The following is a 25470-nucleotide window of genomic DNA, read 5'->3' on the forward strand; positions in this document are numbered from 1 at the left end:
GTGTTTTCATCCATGAATTCCTGCACCGTTTCATAGGTTTCCTCCACTTTCCTCTTTCACCGATGACAGATATTTTATCAAGGCCTTTTCAATGATATCGACGGTATTGCTAAGAGCTTTAGCCTTAAAGTCTTGCCAAAGATCGGTCTGAAGATCAACGCTTTCATTTTCGAGGCGAAACAGCTTCTCATAAATATTATCATTTAAAATGTCTCCATTTTTTCACTTGGTGCCATTGAAAACAAGCACTTTCACTTTATTTCCCGTCGATTCTTCATTGAATAAGATGATCCCTTTCATTCCAGCGTCTCTCATGCGACGATTGATGGCGTCAGATTTCCAGACTCAAGAAATCGTTTCTGCGCTTCTTTAATCTGAATGCTATCCTCTGTAATGTGACTGCACTTTTCTAAAATCAAAGTTTTCGCTTGTTGTACTTGCTTCTCCGTTCCTTTGATCGAGATTAGACCAGTTCGCTTCACAATACAAACATCAGCTTGGCATTTCGTGCCAAAAAATGCGTCAATTCCATGTAACGATAATAGTTCCAGTTTATTTTTTGGTACAATCATCTCCGTGGAAACAATGTTGAGGCTTTCTTCCATCTTTAATAAGGCGTCTTGAAACATTTGCCGAGTATATTTTTCCTTTTCCTTTCCAACAACAACCCTGACCATACTCTTATCGACAATGGCCGTAACATCTTTTTTTACTTCCGGTAATCCACATAGCTTTCGCAATTCATCTTCCGATTTTTGAAATAACTTTTCGCTGAAGGGCAACTCCAAAACAACAAACCTATCAAAATACGACTCACAAGCATTCGCCATTTCCTCGGGCAATGTTAACTCTCCGTTATTTTCATTGATCCTTTGAAGCAATTCGGTTCCCAAATGATCACTGCCCTCAAGTTGACATTTTCTGTTAACGTGATTTAACACAAAACGATCGACGCTTATCTTTTTATAGACAACTTCCTTGATCTCACGCATGAACTGGTAGTGCTGACAAACACCCAGCTTGGCTCCATTTAATTTCTGTTCTTTAGACAATAAAGACTTCAAAACTGTAATTGAAAGTAAAAAGACAGAAATAAGACTTGTCGCAAAATTGACTCGAAACATGACTTTTCGCAAAAATTGTCAGAAACATGACATGTCGCAAATTTCTTTTCTACTTAAAAGTTATTATATAAGTGCACTCAACCATCAAATAGCTACAAAGCCAAAGGTAAAAACAAACAGTAAAACTACTGCATAAAAAAATATCATCCATTGCAGATATCTTACTACGCAGGTGACTAATATAATGGCAAACACTAAATTGCATTTTCTGACAAATGAGAACGCTGAGCTGGGTAACCAAAACGATTAATGCAATGAAATAAACAGTTCCGGGACATTAAAGTGGTCCTACCGTTGGTTCCTTACACAGTGATAAAGCTTTATGAAAGTTCAGAACCATAAAGTAGCAAAGTGTGCGTTCGAACTTTGGCGAGCAAAACAAAATTTGACATTATGAAGCAGTGACAATAATTTTTTATACCAAAAATTGTTTCAAACTATTTTTAGGATCTGCCGTGAGCAAATGAGCACAGAATCTTTGACTTGCTACATTAGAAACGTGGCTAAATTTCAAGACGAAGGACAAATGAGAAGCATTTCAGAGGCCTAAATGCAGGATTAAAATCAAAACGAACTTGACATTGCTAGGATACAACTCTCTGTGTGCGCTAACATACAAAAAGAAAGTGATAAAATGACTTCATCTCTTAAGTATTTGTATCTTTTGAAACAGTTGGCATACTCAACCAGCCAAAATGTCATTAACTCTATTAATGTGCTTATACATACATCCACCGAATTTTTTATTGTCTTAAGTAAAAGATCTCCAAAAAATGTAGACTTTCATTTCAACATGTTTTCATGCTAGTAATATGTAAATCAAACCATTAATGTGAATGATTTGAACCCGGGAGTATCTTTAAATGTCAGTCAACATCAACACCAACTGGACGATCTTCATTCACAAACATCAAACCATTAATGGTAAATTAAAGACTCTTCAGACTAGAAATTATTTACATTGCTTTTGAGCTGTTTATATGTTTACATATTTTAAACAAGCAGCAAATACCGACCAGACGTACAAAAGAGCAAGAACATACATGCAAGTAGAACAATGAGTAATAATTACCGTCAGGATCACAGAAAGAAACAACTGCTACTCCACGCTCTTTTTGGTGAATGACTTCTCCATAGATCTTACCTCCACCATATTTCTCACTTTCAAAGTACATCTCGATGGCCTGCTTTGTTGTGTTCTGGGTAAGGCCAGTAATCAACAACGTGTTACATAAGGGAGGATGAGAAATTTTCAGCTCGGCTCCTTCTAAAGGCTTTTCTTTTTAATACTTTCTCGAGATCTGTAGAGATCAATGATATGATGAAGTGATACACGTAAGTGAATGGCTAGATGAAGGGTTTTAACTGAACAATTTAATTAAATATTGCTATATGCGCCAATCTATAATCACTTTCGCAGGTGTAAGTTGTTAATTTATTTATGTATTAAAATGATATTGGGAATTATCATCATATACCAAAGCATATCAACAAGACAAAGTTATGTTCATACACAAAAGCAAGAGTTTAATTTTTAAAAGATAAATGCTTTTTTTTGAAAAAAAAAACAACGAAAAATCTTTTTCCTGATCAATCTAAACATTAGCGCAAAGACAGTTTGCAGATTTACTCCTAGTATGTAAATATTTGGCATCTAAACATTATTCATTTCTTCAGATACCTTTAACTTTACAGCCAATGAACAACAATTCATCAGCATAGCGGAAGTAAAAAGTCACGCTGGGTACAACTGTACCTTGATGCCGTTGTCCACGATACTTAACTGTTCATAAGTTATGTAATTCTTTAGTTGTCATAACCAAGTTAAGTAGTCAATATAAAGAACACCCTATGTACTTTCTAACTTACCTACTTTGTTTTCAAAATGGACTATGGCATTTTGGCTGTCACCAAACCACAGTTCACAAACTCTTACGTCAGTCTGAAGCTCAATGTAATTTGAAACACTGTCCTTTGTAGTCTTCGGCTTAATGTTTTCGATGTACAATTTCTTCTTGTCGGGAGGAAGATGCAGCTTCGGTTGTTTTTCTTTCAATTGTAATAAGTAACCGTCAAGTTCCAGCTTCTCGCGCTTCAAAACTTCTGCTGCCACTGAAATTATTGCAAAGATTAAAAATTAGAAAAAATTTCGTGATACGTGTGCATATTTCTAAAAGAAAAGTTTCATAATCTTCAGAATTGACCAATGATGTTGTTTCGAGTCTTATTAACAGAGCTGACATACCTTCAGCCTTTGCAAAGGTGAGATGAGCGACATCCGAATCACATCGCTCAAGATGTTCGATTTTACCTCCGCCAGATCTTCGGGCATTTTCAAAAAACATGTGCAATGTTTCGTCCGTTGTGTCAATATTGAGACCGCTTACGATAACTGTGCGAACTTCGTCTAGATATGCTTTTTCCTTGTCAGGAATGGAGTTCTTTCAAAGAAAAATAAAAAAATAATAAATCTTAAGCGAGCAGAACGTGATCTTTTTGATATCAGCAAAAATTTCTAAGTTGAATAAAAACGCAGAATGTTTTTTCCGAATAAATCAAATATACTTCTTGGCTTGACAGTTTTATCAAATCTTTTTCCAATCCTAGATCTTTTACTAAAGTTTTTCATTTCCGATTACTTCTTTCAGCAAATATTCTCATGCAGTTTAAGACTTATCCATCTTTTTTTTTGCTAAAGTCTCTCCAATTTGCTGCCTTTTTTTTTCTACTATTCCCAGCACTTCTTCATTGGTCTTTTCTCTGTCAATTTCTTTCTCCATCCATAACTCAAAGCCTATTCTTTGAATCATGTTGATTTCAATGTCCTTGTTTCTTCATGTAAGTATTTACACTTTGTATTACGCTTTTCTATCCTTTTACGCACACTGTACCACATATTTCAAGGTAATAAGCCTTTGCTTTTTTAAAAGCAGCTTTAGCTACTGAACTTCTTCATTCAAACATTTAATCGTTTAGTGCTATTGTATTTCTCTATCAATCTTTCGAACAAAACTCTAAGAAAAATCTTTTGATTATTATGTGTTATTAAGCTGACGGTACAAATTCACATGGCATAAGCTCAATCTCTCATCTCTAGTCTATCTCATATATCTCTACAATACTAACTAATCTCGAAACTCACATATGAATCTGTTTATGCTATAGTCTTAACACTGCTTTTGCAAAAGCTGTTGCTAAAGATCGAAGTAGCTTGCATCCTTCTAAAATTTGCTTCCATAAGTTAAAAGGTTTAAAAAATTTCTATGTCTAAGTTTTTCCACAACTTTGCCTGTCATTTAAAGCAAACGATTTCCATTGTTTGTCAAATATATTGTCCTCTTTTAATTTACTATCCCAACAGGGGCGCACATTAGAGGTCGGGCATGGGCGTGAGAAGGATTGCAGAACGTAGAACTACTCATTTTTTAGCATGCATTTCCTTGTATATAAAATAAACCAGGAAATCTATACTCCTTAATCTTTTTCCAGCCGACAATTTCAAAAAATAACTCCTCATACAGTTCACTTTCTTTCTCTAATCCAGATTGTTTTATCAAATATTTTTGCCGAGAAATTAAACATGATTTGCTTTGTTTTGCTAGTGAGTTCTCTTTTTTCAATTCATCACTTTTTCTTCTACATTTTACGGTTCTCCACTTACATTGATACGCGATCTTTGTTGTTATGCTCTCATTATACCATTGCACTTTCTAAAATGGCACTCTTCGAACTCTTTAACAATAATCACTGCCAGCTCACTTTGTGCTTCTTGGTTTTTTCCATATATAACTGCGCCTTTCACTTTCTACTAAAATATTTTTTAATCGCTACAACGTTTTCTTAACTAGCAATTAATAATTACACCATATAATAATCATCCCTCTTCCATCAATGGCGATGCATTTGATTTGCTCTCTTTCCACAATACCTCACTCAATAATCCTAACGATACTAAGGGTACGTATATCTACCCGTATCATAGTCGAAGGCAGGAATCAATTCGCCAATTAGTACATCATTTGGAAACGTAATGCAAAAAAATTTTCATTAACAAGCTGTCAAATCATCCTTACTAATAGGAGCATGCGCACCTAGTTCACCCCACCCTTGGATCCACCTATTCATTTCATGAATCGAGTCTTGATAGTTTGATACATGTGTTCTGTTCTGTTGGCGCAATGTTTACACATTCCACGAACAAATTACAGGGACTCACATTCATATAGGCATGAAAAAAATTGGTCGAAAATGATGGACTTAAAAGTAACTTTGTATGGCAATATATTCACATATGAATACAGCAACGACTATACACCCCACTATTTATTGAGCTACCTAGATACAAAATTGCATCTGCCACAACTCCTATGCAAAGTAACTTCAACCCCAAATATTTTTGTTTAATATGATATGGCATGGAATACCCGATTTACGAATAAAGAAATCAGTATAATTTGTAAAATTATATCATGAAATGTGTATACAGCCACCTATTAATTTTTTGGGTGGGTTGTGCAAAATTTTGGACTTTCATCAATGTCAATCCAAAACAATTGTAATTTAAAAGGCAACATATAAGACATATGTGTAAGGTTATAAGGAGCTAAAGATCAAAGAAGGGTTTTTTTTATCAATTTATGTATAGAAATTTTGAATGCTGATTTATGGTAGTGGATCCAGGTAGGTCATACATTACTGAAAATATAATTCCATTTTAAAATACTTTAGAGAGTATCTTAGTCTTAAATATTCTTCAAAACTTCTAACAAACATGATTGTTAAAAAGTCTTTTAAATATAAAATGAGCTATCATACTTTATTTTGACCTAAATCTGTTGTACTGGCTGCATGATTTAGTTATGATGTATGTTAATTATCAATAAATTTACAAAAGTACACTTACATTAGACATGGATGGCTTGTTAGTGCTACTCTTTTGGGTGTTAAGTTTGAATGGTTTATCCGAGATTTCAATTTTGCATCCATCAATTTCATGTTTTTGTTGAAGAACATTTTCCAAATCTACAAATGACACATATTCTAGATATGCACATAATTTCAGATAGTAACTAATTAGATATATGTGCTGTAAGATGTTGCATACTTTAGAATTATCTTAATTTTTATAATAACGTGAAATTTGCACCAATTTTCGTCAAATCACGAGTATTACAAAGTTCTCTTTTACAGTACAAATAGTATCACAAAAGTATTAGAGGTTTAGCACACGGTTAATGTAATGTTTTAGAAAAGCAACCGACGCCAAGCTTTGGTCGTTTGTCAAGTATAGAAGAGAAATAATGAGTATTATAGGTAAAATGATGCTAAGTTTGAAATTCAAGGTGATAAGCCAAGATCAAGAGGCTGATGATTCGCTGTAACAACCCCTACAAATGAGGAGATAAAATAATGTTTGATAGTGAAACTTACCTTCTTTGCTTTCAAAATCCAGAACAGCAACGCCGTCTTCCAATTGACTATTATCCTCATTTATATCGCCACCTCCTGATTCACCCGACTGAAAGTAGATTATTAATCTCAGCAGATCTATGTCGTTCGGTAAATTCCTCACATAGAGTAAATGTGACATAACTCTACGTTCATTGAAGCCCAACTCACAAGGCAAAAAACTCCAGACCGACTGGGTAGAAAAAGGCTTACAAACTTTAATTTATCAATTAATCACCACGAAACTCATACAAAGCGAAAGTATAACTGCATCAAGTTTTACTTATCCGGAAGTGAGAGTCCTCTTCCAAGAAAAACAAGGATGTAAATATCTAAGAAATTTGATAACCCACTTCGCCTGCAGTCGCTGCCTCTTCAAGTACGATGTCCACTGCAATAGCTATAATTTTGTTTTCTAAAAAAACTTTTGTAACAAAAACAAATAATTCGTGTTGATTACTGAAGGTGGAAAAACAATGAATGGAATGAATTTTTTTGAGAAATCAATGACAATAATTCTACTTCAAAGTTTGCAAAGCTGGACAAAAAGTAGGCATCCATGGTGAAAGCATGTGTCCACTGCCCAGTGCCCAAATAGGGAAAGACTGGCTGAAATACAAAAATTGTATGCTCTGATGCTGATTGGCTAAAAGCGCTGTAAACACCGACGCTGATTAGCCAAAAGTGGCAAACGCAATGTCAACAAAAAATGAGAAGTCGAATTTATTACTTCATCAGTCAGTCCAAGACATAATTTAACTTTATGGTACAGCATAAATAAAAAGACATTCTCCGTTTTTTTTAAAAAGACAATTGTTGTAGACATATATATTTCTCCCTCGTTTGGCTAATTTCTCGCCAACTATCAACATAATTTCCATACATTTCCAGTTGTAACTTATTACATGGCACTCAAAAACCTATCGTATTAAACTGTACAATCTTTCTTTTCATGAATAACTTCCATTTCGCTTCCATGTTCGCATCTATTGCTGAGAAAAAAAACGAGTATATACATTTATATCCTGGCCTGTAGCTAATCATACGAATATTTTGACTAAAAATGCTGTAACAGATTAAGCGTCAGTCAGAATAAATTATTGTTCCTTAATTTTAAATTCAAAGTACTTTCAGAAAAACACTTTTGGTTTTGAATTTCTAAAAAATATAATTTCACCAATATATATGTCTCTGAGGGGCTTAGAAATGTAAATATATGCCAAAATGTACAGCAGTAATTTATTTTGACCAACACTACATCCGCCACTGTAAAATGGTAAATTTTATATTACATTATGCAAGTTACGACAAACGAAATTTCAGTTGGTAAAGCTAAAATTATTTCATCAAAAAATAATTCACTGTTTTTCCTACAACTTGTCAAATTCCAAATGGTACATTCAAAAGAAGACGCACAATGAAAAGTGGTATGATTCGTTATGGTGAAATGATGTAGAAAACCAGGAAACACCTATCAAAATTTTTTTTCCTGTTTCGTCTTTCTTCTGTGCAATTTATCAAGGAATTGGGAAATTTCACTTTTAATTGAGTATGTCATCAGCATGCCCAAACATTATAATTCGGTCAAGTTCCGGTTCCATTTTTACATCTATGTCATACGTTTTGCACAGCTGATGTAGATCTTTAATTTGGGACTCCGATAGCTTGTGCATGTGATCGTGTTCAAGCTTTTGCCTTACCCTTAAAGATTTGATGGCTTTGGAAATACTTCCTTTCACAGACATTAAAGAGCTCATATCTTGCGCATAGATAAACAAGAACATAGTTTTAGAGATATGAGGCGATTCAAACTTCCCATCGAGTCTAGAGGTAGACGATTCAAATTTCCTAAACTTGCTAGAAGGTTTTTTCCTTACAATTACAAAACCATCACTTTCGTCATCGTCATCCAGCTTGATATTCTTCACAGCTTCCTGGAATACTTTGACAAGCTTGTCCTCCCTAATAACAATTCGAACTTTATTCGGCAAGCCCGGAGACGATTGTAAGAAACGCACAATCGTATTTAGTATTGTCAAAGCAGCTTCTTCGGCATCGCATTTTAGGGAGCCCGTTCCAACAGCAGGAAAAGAGATACTTTCAAGTTTCTTTTTAGTGATTAGAGCCAGACAATTGTTCAAGCAATCACCGATTTCATTTAAGCTTGGAGTGTTTGACACGACCATATGTGCTACGAACTTGACGTTTAACTGTCCGGAAGTTGTTAAAATGGTTGTCGACGTTGATATTGGGCCTGATTTTACTTTCTGTTCACATGCAAGCTGGATGTCTTTCCCACCAGCCTTAGATAAGGTTTTGCCGACCCCAGCGTCCATTTTTAAGCGAGGATTGGTCACAAAGGCGATCACATCAGTCGTTTCTTTGGTGATATCACCCTTGACGATTTCGACTTTCTTATTATCACACACTTCAATACAACCCACGTTACTTTTATCGTCCTCAGACGAGTTAAAATTTTTACTAGATCGCTGTTGAAATCCACTTGCCTCGCCGACTTCAGATTCGCTGCTTTCATTCCATTCTTCTTGTTGCTTTAATTCATTTTGGAATGCTTCAATAGTTTTCAAATCTTTGTGAAAAATGACGAAAACGACTTCCTTTATGTTGCAAGTCGACACCTTTCTTTCAAATGACTTTGTTTCTTCAAAGAAAATTTTCGCGGTTGCATCGGGAGGAAATCCGAGAATGCCTGTCCCGATCGCAGGAAAAGCAATAGACAGCTTTCCTGTGGAATGACAGGTTGACAGGCATTTCTTTATGATAGATCGTAATACCTGAATAAAAAGTGTTAGCAATCTAACAAGAATGGAAAACAGTACGCTTGAAAGTCTACTAGCAGCACAATCATACTGCGTACACATAACACATGAATACCTAGAGGGTATAGAGAGTACAAATAGTTGCTTTTGTCAGGTTAAACCAATCAGAAACCATCGATTTTTGACACTACTTTTGCCAATTTTAAACTTTAGTCCTCAAAGCAAAAAAAATTACAGAAGGGATCCCAACAGTGCAAAAATACAAGGAGCGCTGCAAAACTAAAAGTATACAAAAGAACAACAATGTCACTTCACCTTCTTTCCTTGGCTCAGCCTAACTAACTCCATACTTAATATCACACGTACCTTTTCTCCTTCGCCGTCGTTCCATTTAACACAGACGACATGATAAACATTGTCACAATGTAAATTACCACCTTGAGTGATTGCCATGTCGTTTAACTTCAATGAGCCATACTTATTGCATGACTTCTGAAGTTCTGGTCCAGCAGCTGAGCTTAAAGATTGACTGCAGGGATTAGCATTGAGTTGAAGGGATTCACTGGTGGTATTGACCAGAACATCAGCCTGCATAAGGACATTGTGATCAGAATTTTCAAAACACAAAGCTACACGGACTATGCTGCTACTTTCAAAATTTTCAGCTCATATTACACAACATTTCTTGTACTAAATTCCGTAGGCAATCAAGACTATGTATGTGTTAAACAAAATTGGTCGCTGTTCTCTATCGGCGATGTTTTATCTACCAATAGCTTTCTCTAACAATCCATCTAATCTATAAGCAAAATTCTTTATACCTGATACTTAGACAAATCACCAATGACCACTGAAATTTTCATGCTTCCCTTTGTCAAGATGTGGTCAGCAGACTTCACTTTATGATGGACATCATCTGCCACAATTGATTCGGGCCTCTGTTGTTGTACTTTTTCAATCTCCAAATGATCTTGAGCGACATTCTTTTCCTTCGGAGAACATCCAACTCTTGACACTGGCGTGGTGGTCAAACTCTTGCCAAATTTTGCGTCCAAAGTAATTTGTAAAGCCTTGCAGCTCTCGGTGTCATTGTTGACAAAGTGAATCTCTTTCAGTTTACAATCGTGATGAGCTGATTTACTGAACTCTTCGGCCGCCTTAAAAAATCAGTTTATGAAAAATTTAATAACAGTTGTTTTTAACCGTTTGCATGCTAACGCCAGATTGAACATGACAAAAATCAACCTCTCGTAAGAGCCAGTCCTGACTTTAGCTGCAAGTTGATCTACAGTTATACATCAACGAAAAAAGTCAAATGATCTTGCAAATCACAAAAATTAAATTTTCTCTTCCTCAATTGCTTCGTTGTTAAGTATCTGATTAACTACATTTAAAAATGTCTAAAATACAAGCATGGAGAATATGCAATGAAAGTCTGAAAGCAATAACATAAACTAGACAATCAATAGAATCAGTAGCGTAGTCATCAAGCAAGTTGTAGTCCTTCAAGGTAAATTTCAGGTCATTGTTATTATTTATTTCTTTAAAATTTTTTTCACAGTAACTAAACACAGAAAAACCTACATAGCATGGGACTAAATTTGCAGGCTGGTTACACCACTGAATAGAACAATTCGTTAATTCAAAGAAAACAACGATTCATCATCGTACATAACCACCTTCATAAGAAGCTTAAAACGTAAAGATCCACTGGATAGTACAATTCAGGCAACCTATCTCAAGGAGTTTAATCACCCACCTGAATCATAACATCAGCGCATACATCTTTGGGAATGCCAAAGATGCCACTTCCCAAAGCAGGGATTGCGACAGTGCGGTATTCCTTTGCTAAATCAAACGCTTTCATGAAGGTAACATGAAGTGTCTCACGTACTTTCTTACGAAGTTTTTTATTTTGACTGCTTTTATCCCATCGTGGAGCCACTGCGTGTATGATACGCTTGCATTGATGCAAATTCCCAGCACGTCCAACATAACATTCACCGTCAGACAATTGTCCTGTCGCCCTTACGTAAGCATCACACTCGTCTTGAATCTCTTTCCCTCCGGCCTTCAAAATACACTTGGCAACTCCTCCGATCAGTTTCAAGTCCTTGTTGGCGGCATTTACGATAACTTCACATCCATGCTTTGTAATATCTCCCTGAAATAAACGAAGAGAAATCTTTTCCTGAGTTTCATAGTGTCCAAGGAACTTTGACTTCCCTTTGCTGGACGAAGCACGAGATTCATTAGAGGAATCATTTGAAGCATTATCATCGTCCTCGCTAATGTGAATAACACAATTGTATTGACGTTCCATTTTAGTGAGAAGCCCTCCACCTTCTTGTGCATTAAAATATTCCTGAACACGTGGTCTCAAAAGTTGAATTTTATCTGAGGATACTTTCGACAGAATGCTTTCTATTGTTTTCGTAGCTTTATCGAGCACGCACCTTGTCCCGCTGATATCTAAAGTTTTGTCATTGATCTCAATTTTTCCTGTGGCATTTGGAAACTCTTGCATTATATTTTGGATTTCCTTATCACTGTATACTTTCAAAAATCGGCTAAGTCCTTCACTAACAGGTATGTTTTTACTCATTATTGTGTTTTTCATGAGAAAATCCTGACAAGCCAAATAGCTTTCCTGCACTTTTTTTTTCTCGCCTACAAGGAATACCTTATTGTAGCCGTTCTCAATGAAATGGAGGAAGGCAGTATTCGAACCAATAGCCTTCCTCTTGAAGTCTTGCCACAGACTGCTCTGAAGAAGACCACTGCTCTCTCCGTGGACACATAGTTGCCTTTCGAAAAGATTTTCGTTTAAAAACGCGTTGATGTCTTTCAATGAGGTGCTATTAAATACAAGCACCCTTATTTGACATTTTTTCAGTTCCTCGCTAAGCAAAATGATCCCTTTTAGTTTAGCATCTCTCATGCGATAGTTCATGGCGCACAGGTTTCCAGATTCAAGAAATCTTTTTCGCCCTTCTTTTATTTCAACAACATCTTCGGTTACTTGGCTCGACAGTCCCAGAATCTTACTTTTTGCCTGCTGCGTTTGCGACTCCCCGCCTTTGATAGTTATAGTGTTTTTCATCGGTACAACATTAACATCGACTTGGCACTCATTTTTGATGACTTGGTCAATTCCGTGTAACTGAAAAAGCTTTAATTTATTTCCAGAAATGGTCAACTTGGTGGCACCGGCGTGAAAGCGTTTTTCCATCTTGGATATGGCGTTTTGAAACATTTGGCGAGCATGCTCCCTCTTCTCTTTATTTGCCACAACTCTGAGCATAGTTTTATCAACAAGAGCCGTAATTTCATCTTGCTTTTGGGGCAATGAACATAATTTATATAAATTCTCACTTGAGGTTTCAAGAAGCTTTTGGCTAAACGGTATAACCAGGTGGACAAACTGGTCGAAATATGACATCATATCATCCGCTACTTTTCCAGGCAACATCAATGACTCGGGATTTTCATTGACCTTCTTCAGCATTTCAGCTCCAAAATAATGACAGAACTCTCCACGACATTTTTGGTTAATGTGAAATATCACAAATTTGTCCAGAGTAATCTTTTTACCACGGAGTTCTTTAATTTCGTTCATGAAATGATAGTGCTCGTGCACATTCAACACGGCTCCATTTAAATTGTGATCCTTACACGACAAAGATTTTACAACTACAAATAGAGATGTTACAACTGTAAACGAAGGCTACTGTTCTAATTTACTACGCAAACCAAGCAATACATCAAATTATCAAAAAAATCAACGTTTCATTTTCTATGTTTGTTATAAGATAAAATCAATGTTTCATGTTTCCCAATATTTACCGTCAGGATCACAGAAAGAAACAATTGCTTCTCCACGCTCTTTTTGGTGAATGACCTCGCCATAGATCTTACCACCACCGTTTTTCTCGCTTTCAAAGTACATCTCGATTGCCTGCTTTGTTGTGTTGTGGGTAAGGCCAGTAATCAGCAGCGTGTTACATACTGGAGGATGGGAAATTTTCAGCTGGGCTCCTTCTAAAGGCTTTTTCTTTTCGCGCAATACTTTATCAAGATCTGTTTGGTAAAAAAAAACACACACACACAAAAACAAAACTATACTTTTGTCATACGTATTGTGCCATACGATTTATGCTGGTGTGACCTTATGCAAATTTTAAGCAATAGCTACGTTATCGAGTAAAACAAAAGCAAAACGTTATGAAGTGATGTCCATAACAATGTTTTGCTACTTCTCTTAGCTTGCTTGCTATTTATTCGGAAAAAATACATCTTTTGTACCTAACTCTTCATCAAACGTAACAAGGGCATTGTGATTGACACCCCACTGCAGATCACGGACTTCGACCTTGGCTCTAAGCTCCATGTAATTGGATAAACTATCTTCTGTCGTCTTCGGGTCAATGTTTTCAACGTACAATTTCTTCTTGTCAAAAGGAAGATAGAGCTTTGGTGGTTTTTCTTTCAGCTGCAGCACGTAACCTTCAAGCTCTAACTTTTCGCGTTTCAAAACTTCTGCTGCGACTAAAATAATGGTGAATGAGTTTTTAGCTAATTACCTACTAAAAGTTCTCAGAACTATTAAACAAACATACTCCGAATAACGTCATTCCGTAAAACTTCGGTGCAGAGCTTCATAAAACGAGAGATATCTTATGCAAAATTTTGACTATTTTATAGAGAACTATTTAATATGAAGGCTAAATTGATATTGACTAAGTTGATAGTGACAAAATGAAATTGATCATGATAAAGTCGAAAAAGACTTGGCAACAGAGATGTTAGAGCTTTTGAGCAAATGGCCCACGGAAAAATCTTGCATTGTGTAGCCAAGGAAAAACCGCTTTATTAATAAACGTTTATGGAAGTAATCTTTATTGACAAACCTTCTGCTTTCACAAAGGTCACGTGGGCCAACTCGGGACCAACTCGGGTAAGCTTTTCAATATCTCCTCCTCCCGTTCTTCGGTTATTTTCGAAGAACAGTGATAAAGTTTCACTTGTTGTATCGGGATTGATACAACTAACAATAACAGAACGACTTTCACCGAGATACGCTTTGTTCTGGTCAACCGTGGGTTTCTAGAAATCCACCAATCAAGAAGCATATTCAAGGAATTGTATCTTCATTGACCTCATGACTAGGCACACACATTGTGAGGTGCAAGGAGGTGCAATATCCGCCCAGAATTTGTGAAATATGTAAAAATATTTGGTGAAGACACTGATGAAGGACGAAAAATAGAGACAGTATAAATGTCGTTGTAGCCCCCCGCTACGTTTTCAGGCATGTGCGCCCCTGTTAATGACAGAATGTATGCCGGTGTAAAATTTGGGGAGCAAACCATGGAAACTTAGATTGGTACAATTTGTAGAACAATGTGCCGAAAAAAGAACAAAAATCTTGATACTCATGTACTTAAGTTAAAAGTTTATCCATTCCTACCCCTCCTTTTCCTTTTTCCCGGTTCCATTACTCCTACCCCCACAAAAAAATGAAGAGTTTAAAGGCTAAGGCTGTGTTTAACTTCATTGAACTTTCTCTTATATTGCAGCCAATACAAATCATACATATGACTCAGAAATACTCACACTTGATAGAGATGGTTTCTTTGATCTCTTCTTTGACAATTCTTTGAATGGTCTGTTTGAGATTTCAATCTTACATCCCTTGATTTCGTGATCTCTTTGTAGAACATTTTTCAAATCTGAATTTCAACAAGAATAGGTAGTCAAGCAAAGAGCTATGACATGACAGTTTGGGTGATTGAAGGGTACCTTTATGTATGACATGGGAAACTAAATAAAACATGCCATGTAAAACACAAAAATGTAAGTAGTGCAGATAAATTCACCTAAATGGAAGTCATAGGAAAAAGTGATCAGCTTTCATTAACAGTTTATAATGGGTGAATCAGAAACATCCTTGCTGCAAGAGAAACTTGATGAAGAAACTAGCAAAGTGGACTGCAGATAAAAATGACTCGTGAAAATGGAAGTACATGACTGTTGGCAAAAAAAGGCCAGTCAGGCAATAATCAATTGAAAGTCATGTAAAGAGTATTTGGGTCATTGACAATTGTAAATGTACCAATCACCCCTTGAAAAATGTCAGCTGATACGAACATGATTCTCAACAACTCCAGTCAGGCTAATTATCATAACATAGATAAGTACAACAGATGATACATAGGACAATGATAACCATACATTAGGGACATAGTGATACGAATAGGGGACATAATTGAGAACCATATACATTGGGGGAGTACAGCAACCTTACATATAGTGAAGATAAGCCAACCATGCAAAGAGAATATAAGTTGAACATAAACAGGGGACTTATGTTCATCCATGAACTACAAATGAAAACCATATATTTGACAATACTTAGGGACTTGCCATGACCATATCATTTGGAAGAAAATGAAACCATACATAGAGAACTCAAGATAAGATAAGCTGGGTTTACTTGTTTTGTTTTCATTGTACAATTTGCTTCCATGTATGAGACAAATAATTCATAGTAAGTACTGAAACAGTACAATAATAACCTAATTTCATACCTTCTTCTTGTTCAAAAACAACAACAGCAAAGTCGCCGTTCATTTCACACTTGTCCACTTGTACATCACCGCCTCCAGACCGGCTTGACTGAAAGTATATTATCAGGTCATCCAAGGAAACATCGCTTTGTAAATTCCTTACAAAAAGTCTGGAAGACATGGACATGATTCAACAAAGTTCGTGAAAATTGTGCCTTTATGCCAAACGAACGAGGCCTTCAGAAAAATCAGCGAATAAAAATACTGCTAGTATTTCAAATATGCACGTAATATTTATATAAAATAAATGCATAGCAAAATCTTCGACAGTAATAAAAAAAAAGTAAAAGTAAAAGTAAGTGCATTTACTGGAAGTAAAGGCAGTTTTCCGGGAATTTGAGCATTGTGCAAACCTGCCTGACCCACTGATATGTATATTAGACTGGATAACGCATCTCTTGCGAAAATTGAAGCCGGAAGATCGATCATTTGCTACTGGCTTCATGGGGGGTGTTGTATGTGCCTGCGATAAGTACATAACACATGTGTGTCATAACACATTTGGTTTCAAAGTTGACACAGCCAGGAGTGGCTCCGGGGATAAGCTCCCGGTGTTTACAAAAATGCTCCTCACGGCGTGCGTCTAAAACAGCCTCTGTCAACCAAGTCCAACTCCTGGCCTGCTTGTGTGGCTTTACTTCTAAGCCCAGCGGAACTCCTTTTACCGACAGGAGAAGGGGCGAAGGCGGGTCTCTGGCGCCTTTAAACCAGATGCTTCTGGCAGGTGGTGGCTCGTTAACCCAGGAAGGTAGCCCACCTAGGGGAAGGAAAACCCTGACTCCAAGCCTCCGCTGCCTTGCGGTGTACTCGGTCACGGGAAAGGCTAGGAGACGGATACTCCGAAGAAGAAAGCTGCACCTGCTGGGTCCGCTCTACACGTGGCAGCTTCTGCACCTGTGGAACATTGAGCGTCAGTAGACGAGAGGGTGGAGACGGGCATGCACATCCCCTCTTAACCTAAAACATTCACCTGTGCTGGTCAGGCAAGCAGGTTTGCCGGAATCAAGTGATGCAACCATCCCTTTTTTGCGCCAGCTATCTAAAGTCCTGTGGCGATGGAGAAATGGTGACAGGAACAGGCAGAGGATGCTGCTGGAAGTTCTTAGCCATGACTCTAAACGCAGGCGGCTGCGAATTGATGGTCGTCCGCCGTAAACCCAGGGCAGATACGGCGCCTATATCCTCTCGCAGTGACAGAGCAGCCCTCTTTAGGCTTAGCACTGCTCTCCCCACATGGGGAAGGGGAGATAAAAGGATCCCTAAACAAAGCCTGCCCTACTTGCACCTGGCAGGAACCGCACCTGCCTGGGCATCCAACTAAGCGGTCGTACAACTAAGGATAACAAAACAAGAAAGCGCTTAACCATTGGGGCATGGAACGTGAGAACGCTGTTGGACAGAGGAGACAGACAAGAGCGACGCACTGCTCTTATAGCAAGGTTGCTTGGACAATACCAGGTGGACATGGCCGCATTGAGTGAGACCAGAATTGCAGATGAAACTCAACTGGAAGAGGTCGGTGGTGGCTCCACCTTCTACTGCATAGGGAAACCGGAAAACGCCCCAAGACACTCAGGCGTGGGATTTGCCATACGCACTCAGCTCGCAAGGCGACTAGTCAGCTTGCCACAGGGCATCAGCGATCGCCTCATGACCCTGCAGCTGAAATTCCAGAAAGACTGCAACGCAATAATTGTCAGCGCCTACGCCCCTACAATGACAAACCCAGATGAAGCGAAGGAAGCCTTCTACGAAGAGCTCAACCAGCTACTCTCCAGTGTTAACCGCAGAGACAAACTCATCATCCTTGGAGACTTTAACGCACGAGTTGGAGTAGACTACACCATATGGCAAAACATCCTGGGTCGCCATGGAACTGGCAAGTGCAAATCCAATGGCCTGATGCTTCTATCTCTGTGCGCGCAGCACGAGCTAGCCATTACTAACACTCTCTTTCAACAAGATGACAAGCTGAGGAACACATGGATGCACCCTCGCTCTAAACATTGGCACATGCTGGACTACGTAATCGTCCGCCAGAGGGACCGCAGAGACGTGCACATCACACGCTGCATGCGTGGTGCCGACTGTTAGTCTGATCACCGCCTGCTACGGAGCAAGATGAACATCCAGCTCGCCAGAAAGAACAAATCAGCAAGAGAGAAGCCACTGAGGAAGTTGAATGTAGCTCGCATTCCACCCAACAAAGAAGAGCTGCAAGAGAAGCTAGAGGTAGCCCTGGGAAACATTAACATCACGGGCGAGGATATAGAGAAAGACTGGAGCACTTTCAAAGAAGCAGTCTACAACTCTGCAGCAAGTGTCCTTGGATACGTTGAGCGAAAACATCGAGACTGGTTTGACGAGAATGACGCTGAGATCAACGGGCTTATTGACAGGCTCCATAAGGCTAACAGCGACCTTATAGGGGACAAAGCTTGCGAGAAGAAGAAGAAGCAAGACTACAAGCAAGTGAGGCAGCATGTGCAACACAAGCTGCGGGAAATGAAGAACGCCTGGTAGGAAAAGAAAGCCGAAGAATCCAAGTGGCAGCTGATGCTCACGACTCAAAAAAGCTCCACGATGGGCTTCGCGCGGTGTACAGTCCAAAATCGTCAGGCTCTACCCCCATCAGGTCTGCAAACCGAACGACACTGATAACAGACAAAGCTGACATACTTTTACACTGGGCTGAACACTTTAACAAGCTGCTGAATAGAGAGTCACAGATGAACGAAGAAGCCATTGACTCTCTCCCCCAGCTGCCAATCAAAGACGAAATTGCCGACACACCCACCAGAGACGAGGTTGCGAAAGCCCTCAAGCAGACAGGGTCTGGAAAGGCTCCTGGGGCTGATGGCATTCCAGCTGACGTCTACAAGAACGGAGGCCAGGCACTCCTGGACAAACTGACATCCCTGTTCCAGGAGGTTTGGAAAGTTTTCAAGGTCCCCAGGACTTCAAAGATGCTGCCGTCGTGCACATCTATAAGAGGAAAGTTGATAAGACCTTATGTGACAACCATCGAGGCATATCCCTCCTCTGCATCGCAGGCAAGGTTTTGGCCCGAGTAGTCCTAAGCAGGCTAATCACAAATGTTGCCGAGGCCATCGTCCCTGAATCTCAGTGTGGTTTCCGGGCAGGCAGGGGAACTCCTGACATGGGTTTCGCTATTCACCAGTTGCAGGAAAAGTGCCGTGAGCAAAACAAGGAACTCCACATGGTCTTCGTAGACCTAACTAAGGCATTCGATAACGTTAATCGGGAAGGCCTTTGGAAAATCCTGGGAAAATTTGGGTGTCCAAAGAAGCTAGTCTCTCTGGTAGCCTCCTTTCACGATGGCATGCAGGCAAGAGTCCAGGAAAGTGGGGAGATATCGGACCCATTTCCTGTGAAGAACGGTGTGAAGCAAGGTTGTGTTCTTGCCCCCACTCTCTTCTCCATCCTGCTCACAGCGATGCTGCTCGACGCCTTCCGTGACTTCGACAAAGGGGTGTACATTCAGTTCCGTACTGATGGAAAGCTCTTCAACCTCAGAAGACTTCAGGCCAAGACCAAAGTCTACGAGGCACTCCTGCGTGAATTTCTCTTCGCAGATGACTGTGCACTAGCCGCCCACTCCCATGAAGACATCTAGTGCATAACAGACCGCTTCGCAACTGCATGTGATCGCTTTGGGCTGACCATCAGCATGGGCAAGACTGAGACCCTGGTCCAGCTTCCACCATCCCAGACTCGTGACACCTCACCACCATCTCCTGTCATCATAACCACACCAACATCAAGACTGTTGACATGTTCTGATACCTTGGCAGCACCATCAGCAACAATGGTTCCCTGGACGCAAAGGTAACGCTGCGTATTGCAAAGCCAGTGCTGCTTTTGTCAGACTAAAGAGAAGGCTCTGGCAGGAACACGGCATCAAGATCGTCACCAAAATTGCTGTGTACAGGGCCGTGGTCCTGAGTGTTCTGCTGTACTGCTGTGAAACCTGGACCACTTATCGCAGGCACATACAACAGCTGGAGCAGTTCCACCAGCGCTGCCTAAAAAAAATCCTCCGCATCAAGTGGCAGGACAAAGTGTCCAACCTTGAAGTCCTTGAAAGGTGTGGACACTCCAGCATTGAGAGCTTGATCATCAAAGCTCAACTCCGATGGACAGGCCATGTCGTAAGGATGGATGACAGCAGAATCCCAAAGATGCTGCTGTATGGTCAACTACGAGACGGGAGCCGTGTACAAGGAAGACCGTTGAAGAGATACAAAGACACCCTTAAAGCCAACATCAAGAGCTGCAACATAGACCCAAACACCTGGGAGGAGTTCATGGGAGACAGACTGCAATGGAGGCATCTATTCTTCCAGGGTGTTCGGAACTTCGAAGCCGGTAGAGCAGCCGCCATCAAGGAGAAGAGGGCCCGAAGGAAGCAACGCTCTGCCCCTCTTGTCTCGTACCCCTGCAGCGTTTGCGGACGTTCGTGTGCATCACAAATTGGCCTCCATTCACACATGAGGTCCCACTCTCGCAGATAGACCTGCATGCCTACTCATCTGTCGCCCATTCATGGGGGGTATCCATCCCAGTTTACTATACTTTTGTATTACGAAATCACAGTTTTCGCGTTTTTATTCCTTTTACAAACTTATGATTAAGGCAAAATTTTTATGACATGTAGAGGAAAACCGGTAGAGAGTTTTAACCCTGAAGCTCTGTTTTTTTGGCTTTGTAACGACTGAAAAATAAGACGGCAAGTTGTATTGAAAATTGAAAGTTGAAGGTGACGAGGTCAATTTCAGCCGTGCGGGGCATTTTTAGAAGATGAATACTTAAATTACAAATTTACAACAAAGTAAGAACAAAGGTATTTATATCTTCAACCTATTCATCGATATCGAAGTTTTTCACATAGGAACTGGTTGAAAACTTTGCTTCGCTTAATGACAACAGAGGTACTTTAATTCGCATATTTTGATGATGTACATCTCGTAGAGTTTGATGATGCCGTTTTCAAACTTACTATTAAAATGTCTTTCTGATTACTTTTCTATGTCGATTTGTTTTGACTCTTCACTGATATAATAAAGACGTAATTTGAAATTATTATGATATTAGCGATGTGAACAACAAACTGTTGTTAAATAAGTGAATTTGTAGCAATATTTCTACATTTTTTAAGAAGCAGCAGCATCGTATAATCTCCAGTTTGTTTCAAAACAATACAGGTCGACCTTGTACCATCTCAATTTTCTCATGTTCATTTTCCCATGTTCAATTGTTCAATTCGAACAGGAAATTTAGAGTTTTTCTAAAAATTTCGTTGAGAAACTCTGTAGTCCGTAGATCAACTGATAAACGTGAGCTGAGTTGTTCATCAAAATTTTTCGGAACTTCCTGCAACTATCAAGGAACATTGCTTTTGTTATTGTTTTCATTATATGGAGCTCATCACATTAAGTTTTGTGGACGTTTTTAACAAAATACATACACAGAATTTTTCTTTGAGAATAAAAAATCCTCCAAATTTTTGCGTAAAATAATGAGGATCATCGTGCCGCTTCATGTAAGCAAAATAAGACCAGAGCTGCATATATCTAAGTTACAAAATGATTTCATTCAAGTTTTAGATGAACACTGAAATTGATCGTAATTGATGTATATTGTCTTAAGTGTCTTTGTATTAAAGTAAATGGTTTGAACCCGGGAGTATCGTTGTATGTTTGTAATTGATGATCGTCCAGGTTAATAAAGTCCTGAGAAGGACTGTTTTTGTTGTTGTAGACTGACGTTTCGACAACCTTAGCGGTAGTCATCTTCAGAGGCAAATGGGATGAAAGACGTGGCACCTTGAAGAATCCCACGACTAATGTTCTGGCATTCTTCTGTAGTCGCTGCTCTTGTCGTCAATTACATCATTTTGTCACTGTTCATTGTTTCGTCAAAGGTTGCGATATTCGATACTGGACCGTACGTCAAGAGTGCTGTGCCATCGCCTGTAGTATAGTTATTATGTAAATTATTAGTATTTCGTACGTCATATTACGTATATTATAATTAAGTAAAGATCTGTATAAAAGTAATATGACAAAGGGAGAAATCTCACAATATTACATCTGGCGACAAAGATTAGGAAGGGACGAAGAAATATGATTTGATCCTGAGAAAGATACTACATTTCGAACATGACAGCTTTGCCTAGCTTCCCGACGTTCAACCTAGAAGAACCACACCTTAGAAAAGCTTGGAAAATACGTATCAAGATTGGACGATTTGTTGTAATGAACATCACTAACGCCGCAAGAAAGAAGGCGATGCTCCTGCACTATGTCGGTGAAGAAGTTAATGAGATATTCGAAACTTTAGAAATTGACGAGCCAGATAGAGAAGAAGATGTATTTAGAAAAGCGGAGAAAGCGTTACGAAATTACTTCACTCCACAGAATAATATACAATTCGAAGTTTATAAGTTTCGTCAAGCGAAACAACTCCCAGGAGAAAACATATCCGCGTACTATACAAGATTGAAACAATTGGCCAAATCCTGCGAATTTCATGAAGAAAGCAGAGAGATAAAAACTCAGATCATACAAAATGGTTCGTCTTCAAAATTGCGGAGAAAAGCGTTAGCAGACCCCGAAATGACGATGGACAAAATAATACAAATGGGAAAAACAATGGAGATGTCAAAAACACAAGCAGAAGGCATCGAAAGCACGAATCGAATTTGGCATAAAAGAAAGCAGTTCAAGACGCCCACGGATAAAACCTCAAATGCTTCCGAATATTCATCGAAGATCAAATAAAATTTTGTGCTTGTGAACATCGTCCAGGGAAAAAAAATTGCCCGGCATATGGAAAGAAATGTCGACAGTGTTTAAAGTGGAACCATTTTCAAGTTTGTTGCTATGAGAATCGAAGAGGCAAAGAGCGGATGCAAGACAATTATCAAAGTTCTCGCGCTGAATCAACAAAGCGAAACGGACAGATAAAACGTAATCAAGTAAGACCTCGTCAAGTGAATACGGTGCAAGAAATAACGTCCGAATCAAATATGGAAGATGAATATGTATTTTCAACGTTGACGGCGCAACAAAAGCTGCCGAAATTTAAAGTTAAGATAAATGGTACTCCTGTGTCAGTCATGGCAGATACCGGTTCCAGCGTAAATCTCTTGGATAAAGTGAATTTTAACAAATTGAAGAAAAAGCCAAATTGCAGGAAGCAAATGAGAAAATCTTTCCTTATGGGTCGAAAAAGCAACTATCAATTGAAGGAAAATGTCAGTGTGTGGTCGAAACCGATAAACTATATGGGTTGGAGACATTTTTTGTTGTTAATGGGAATACGGGTTGCTTGATAAGCTGGAAAAGATCTCAAAAATTGGGCCTGGTACAAATAGTTGCATCCATAGAAGGCACTACAAAGTCTAAACAGGAACCCGTTAAAGAAAAGGCACAAGAAAAAGTGCGAGAAGATACCAAAGTGGAAGAGCTAATTCACAAATATCAAGAAGTCTTTCAAGGACTGGGAAAATTGAAAGGGTTTCAAGTTCATCTACACGTAGATAAGGACGTACTACCTGTCGCACAACCTCATCGTCGGGTGCCGTTTCATGTGAGAAAAGACTTGGAGAAACAGGTAAATCGAGACGAAGAACGTGGAGTCATAGAGAAAACGGATGTACCAACACATTGGGTTTCACAAGTCGTAGTCGTACCAAAACAAAAAGGGGAGGTCCGAGTTTGTAGAGATATAAACAAGTAAACAAAGCAATAAAGAGAGAACGACACTTGACTCCGACGATTGGTGAAATTATAAGTGATCTAAATGGTGCTGTATGGTTTAGCAAATTGGACTTAAATCTAGGCTATAACCAGTTAGAACTCAATGCAGAATCACGATATTTGACAACCTTCTCAACACATATTGGTCTACGGAGGTTTCGACGTTTGAATTTTGGAATAAACTGTGCTGCAGAGATATTCCAAAATGCCATCAGAGAAACGTTGAATGGACTGAGAGGAGTGATTAATATTAGTGATGACATTATGGTGTTTGGCGTAGACGAGAAAGATCACGATTCAAATTTGAACGCGGTATTACAACGAATTAAAGATCGAGGACTAACTCTTAAGAAGGAGAAATGTCTGTTTAAGAAAAGAAGTTTAATATTCCAAGGGTATGTGTTCTCAGAGAATGGTATTGTGCCGGATCCCAATAAAGTGAGAGCAATTAGGGATGCACAAATCTTAAAGATGTCGGAGAAGTACGAAGTTTATTAGGCATGACCAATTTTTGCTGTCGATTTATTCCACATTACGCCACAATTACGGAGCCGTTACGTCGACTTATCAAGAAAGATGCCTCGTTCGTGTGGACAAGAGAAGAAGACACAATGAAAGCTCTACGGAAAGCATTAACAGATGGGTCAGAAAGTGCGTATTTCGATCCGGATAGTGATACGGAGGTTTTCACAGATGCTAGTCCAGTTGGTATTGCAGCAGTCTTGGCGCAGAGGAAAAAGGGAGAAGAAAAAAGGAAAATAATTGCTTACTCTAGTAAATCACTAACTACCACAGAGAAAAATTATTCTCACTTGGAAAGAGAAGCTTTAGCTATAGTATGGGCCTGCGAACAATTTCATTTATATTTGTTTGGAGGAAAGTTCACCATCGTCACTGATCACAAGCTGCTGGTGAAAATATATACAAATCGATCGTCAAAGCCATCTGCGAGATTAGAACGATGGGCTTTGCGATTGCAACCATATGATTTTGAAATCTGTTTTCAACCTGGAACTGAAAATCCTGCAGATTTTCTCTCACGTCATCCCTTATCTGATGAGAAACTAAACAACCGGCAAGAGAAAGTAGCAGAAGAATTTGTTAATTACGTTACACAGAACTCGGTTACAAGAGCAATCAGCAGGAAAGATCTGGAAGAAGCTACAAGAGAAGACATTACTCTTCGAGCAGTAATTCAAGCCATTGAATCAGGTAGATGGTTTGGGAGTTCAAAGATGGTAGGATTAAATCAAGCAGAATTTAGTTCAAATGAGAAAATTAAAGATGAACTTTGCATATCTTCGGGTATAATTCTACGAAAACATCAAATAATCATACCAGAAAGTTTACGAGAGAAAGAAGTGAACATTGCTCATGAAGGTCATATGGGAATGTCAAAAACGAAAGCGTTATTACCTGAAAAGGTATGGTTTCCACGTATAGATGAGATAGTTAATGGAAAAGTTAAATCGTGTTTAGCCTGTCAGATTACAACTCCAGTCAGTGAAAAGGAACCATTGAAAATGTCAGAGTTGTCAAGGTCTCCTTGGAAAGAGCTAAGTATGGACTTTGGTATAGCTCCTACAGGCACAGGTGAATATTTGTTTGTTTTGTATGATGATTTTTCCAGATATCCCATTGTAGAAATAATCTGATCAACGTTCGCAAAGACTGTTGTACCCTGTTTGGATAAGATTCTTTCGGA

The 25470-nt window shown here is 38.8% G+C and overlaps 2 protein-coding genes across 4 annotated transcripts; both read right to left on the minus strand.

Moving 5' to 3' along the window:
• Positions 1–654: 654 nt before the first annotated feature.
• On the minus strand, positions 655–7042 carry LOC124443425. The gene is made up of 6 exons (XM_046993920.1): positions 6555–7042; positions 6028–6146; positions 3370–3565; positions 2994–3236; positions 2197–2425; positions 655–1066 (listed from the first exon to the last, which is right to left on the minus strand). Exons 1-5 carry the CDS (start codon positions 6712–6714, stop codon positions 2352–2354), a joined length of 792 nt encoding a protein of 263 aa, XP_046849876.1. The 5' UTR covers positions 6715–7042; the 3' UTR covers positions 655–1066; positions 2197–2351.
• A 229-nt stretch (positions 7043–7271) lies between these two features.
• LOC124443423 (protein mono-ADP-ribosyltransferase PARP14-like) lies at positions 7272–16258 on the minus strand. Of its 3 annotated transcripts, XM_046993917.1 has the most exons (10): positions 15943–16258; positions 14969–15084; positions 14263–14458; positions 13658–13900; positions 13199–13432; positions 11112–13045; positions 10174–10509; positions 9719–9940; positions 8273–9367; positions 7272–7564 (listed from the first exon to the last, which is right to left on the minus strand). In XM_046993917.1, the coding sequence occupies exons 1-10, from the start codon at positions 16106–16108 to the stop codon at positions 7559–7561; spliced, it is 4548 nt and encodes a 1515-aa protein (XP_046849873.1). In that variant the 5' UTR covers positions 16109–16258; the 3' UTR covers positions 7272–7558. The 3 variants fall into 3 exon arrangements, with proteins under 3 accessions (XP_046849873.1, XP_046849874.1, XP_046849871.1); XM_046993918.1 differs by lacking the exon at positions 8273–9367; XM_046993915.1 differs by having other exon boundaries at positions 7272–9367.
• Positions 16259–25470: the final 9212 nt, after the last annotated feature.

This window comes from Xenia sp. Carnegie-2017, unplaced genomic scaffold, assembly GCF_021976095.1.
Source record: "Xenia sp. Carnegie-2017 unplaced genomic scaffold, XeniaSp_v1 HiC_scaffold_20, whole genome shotgun sequence".
Lineage (NCBI taxonomy): Eukaryota > Metazoa > Cnidaria > Anthozoa > Malacalcyonacea > Xeniidae > Xenia > Xenia sp. Carnegie-2017.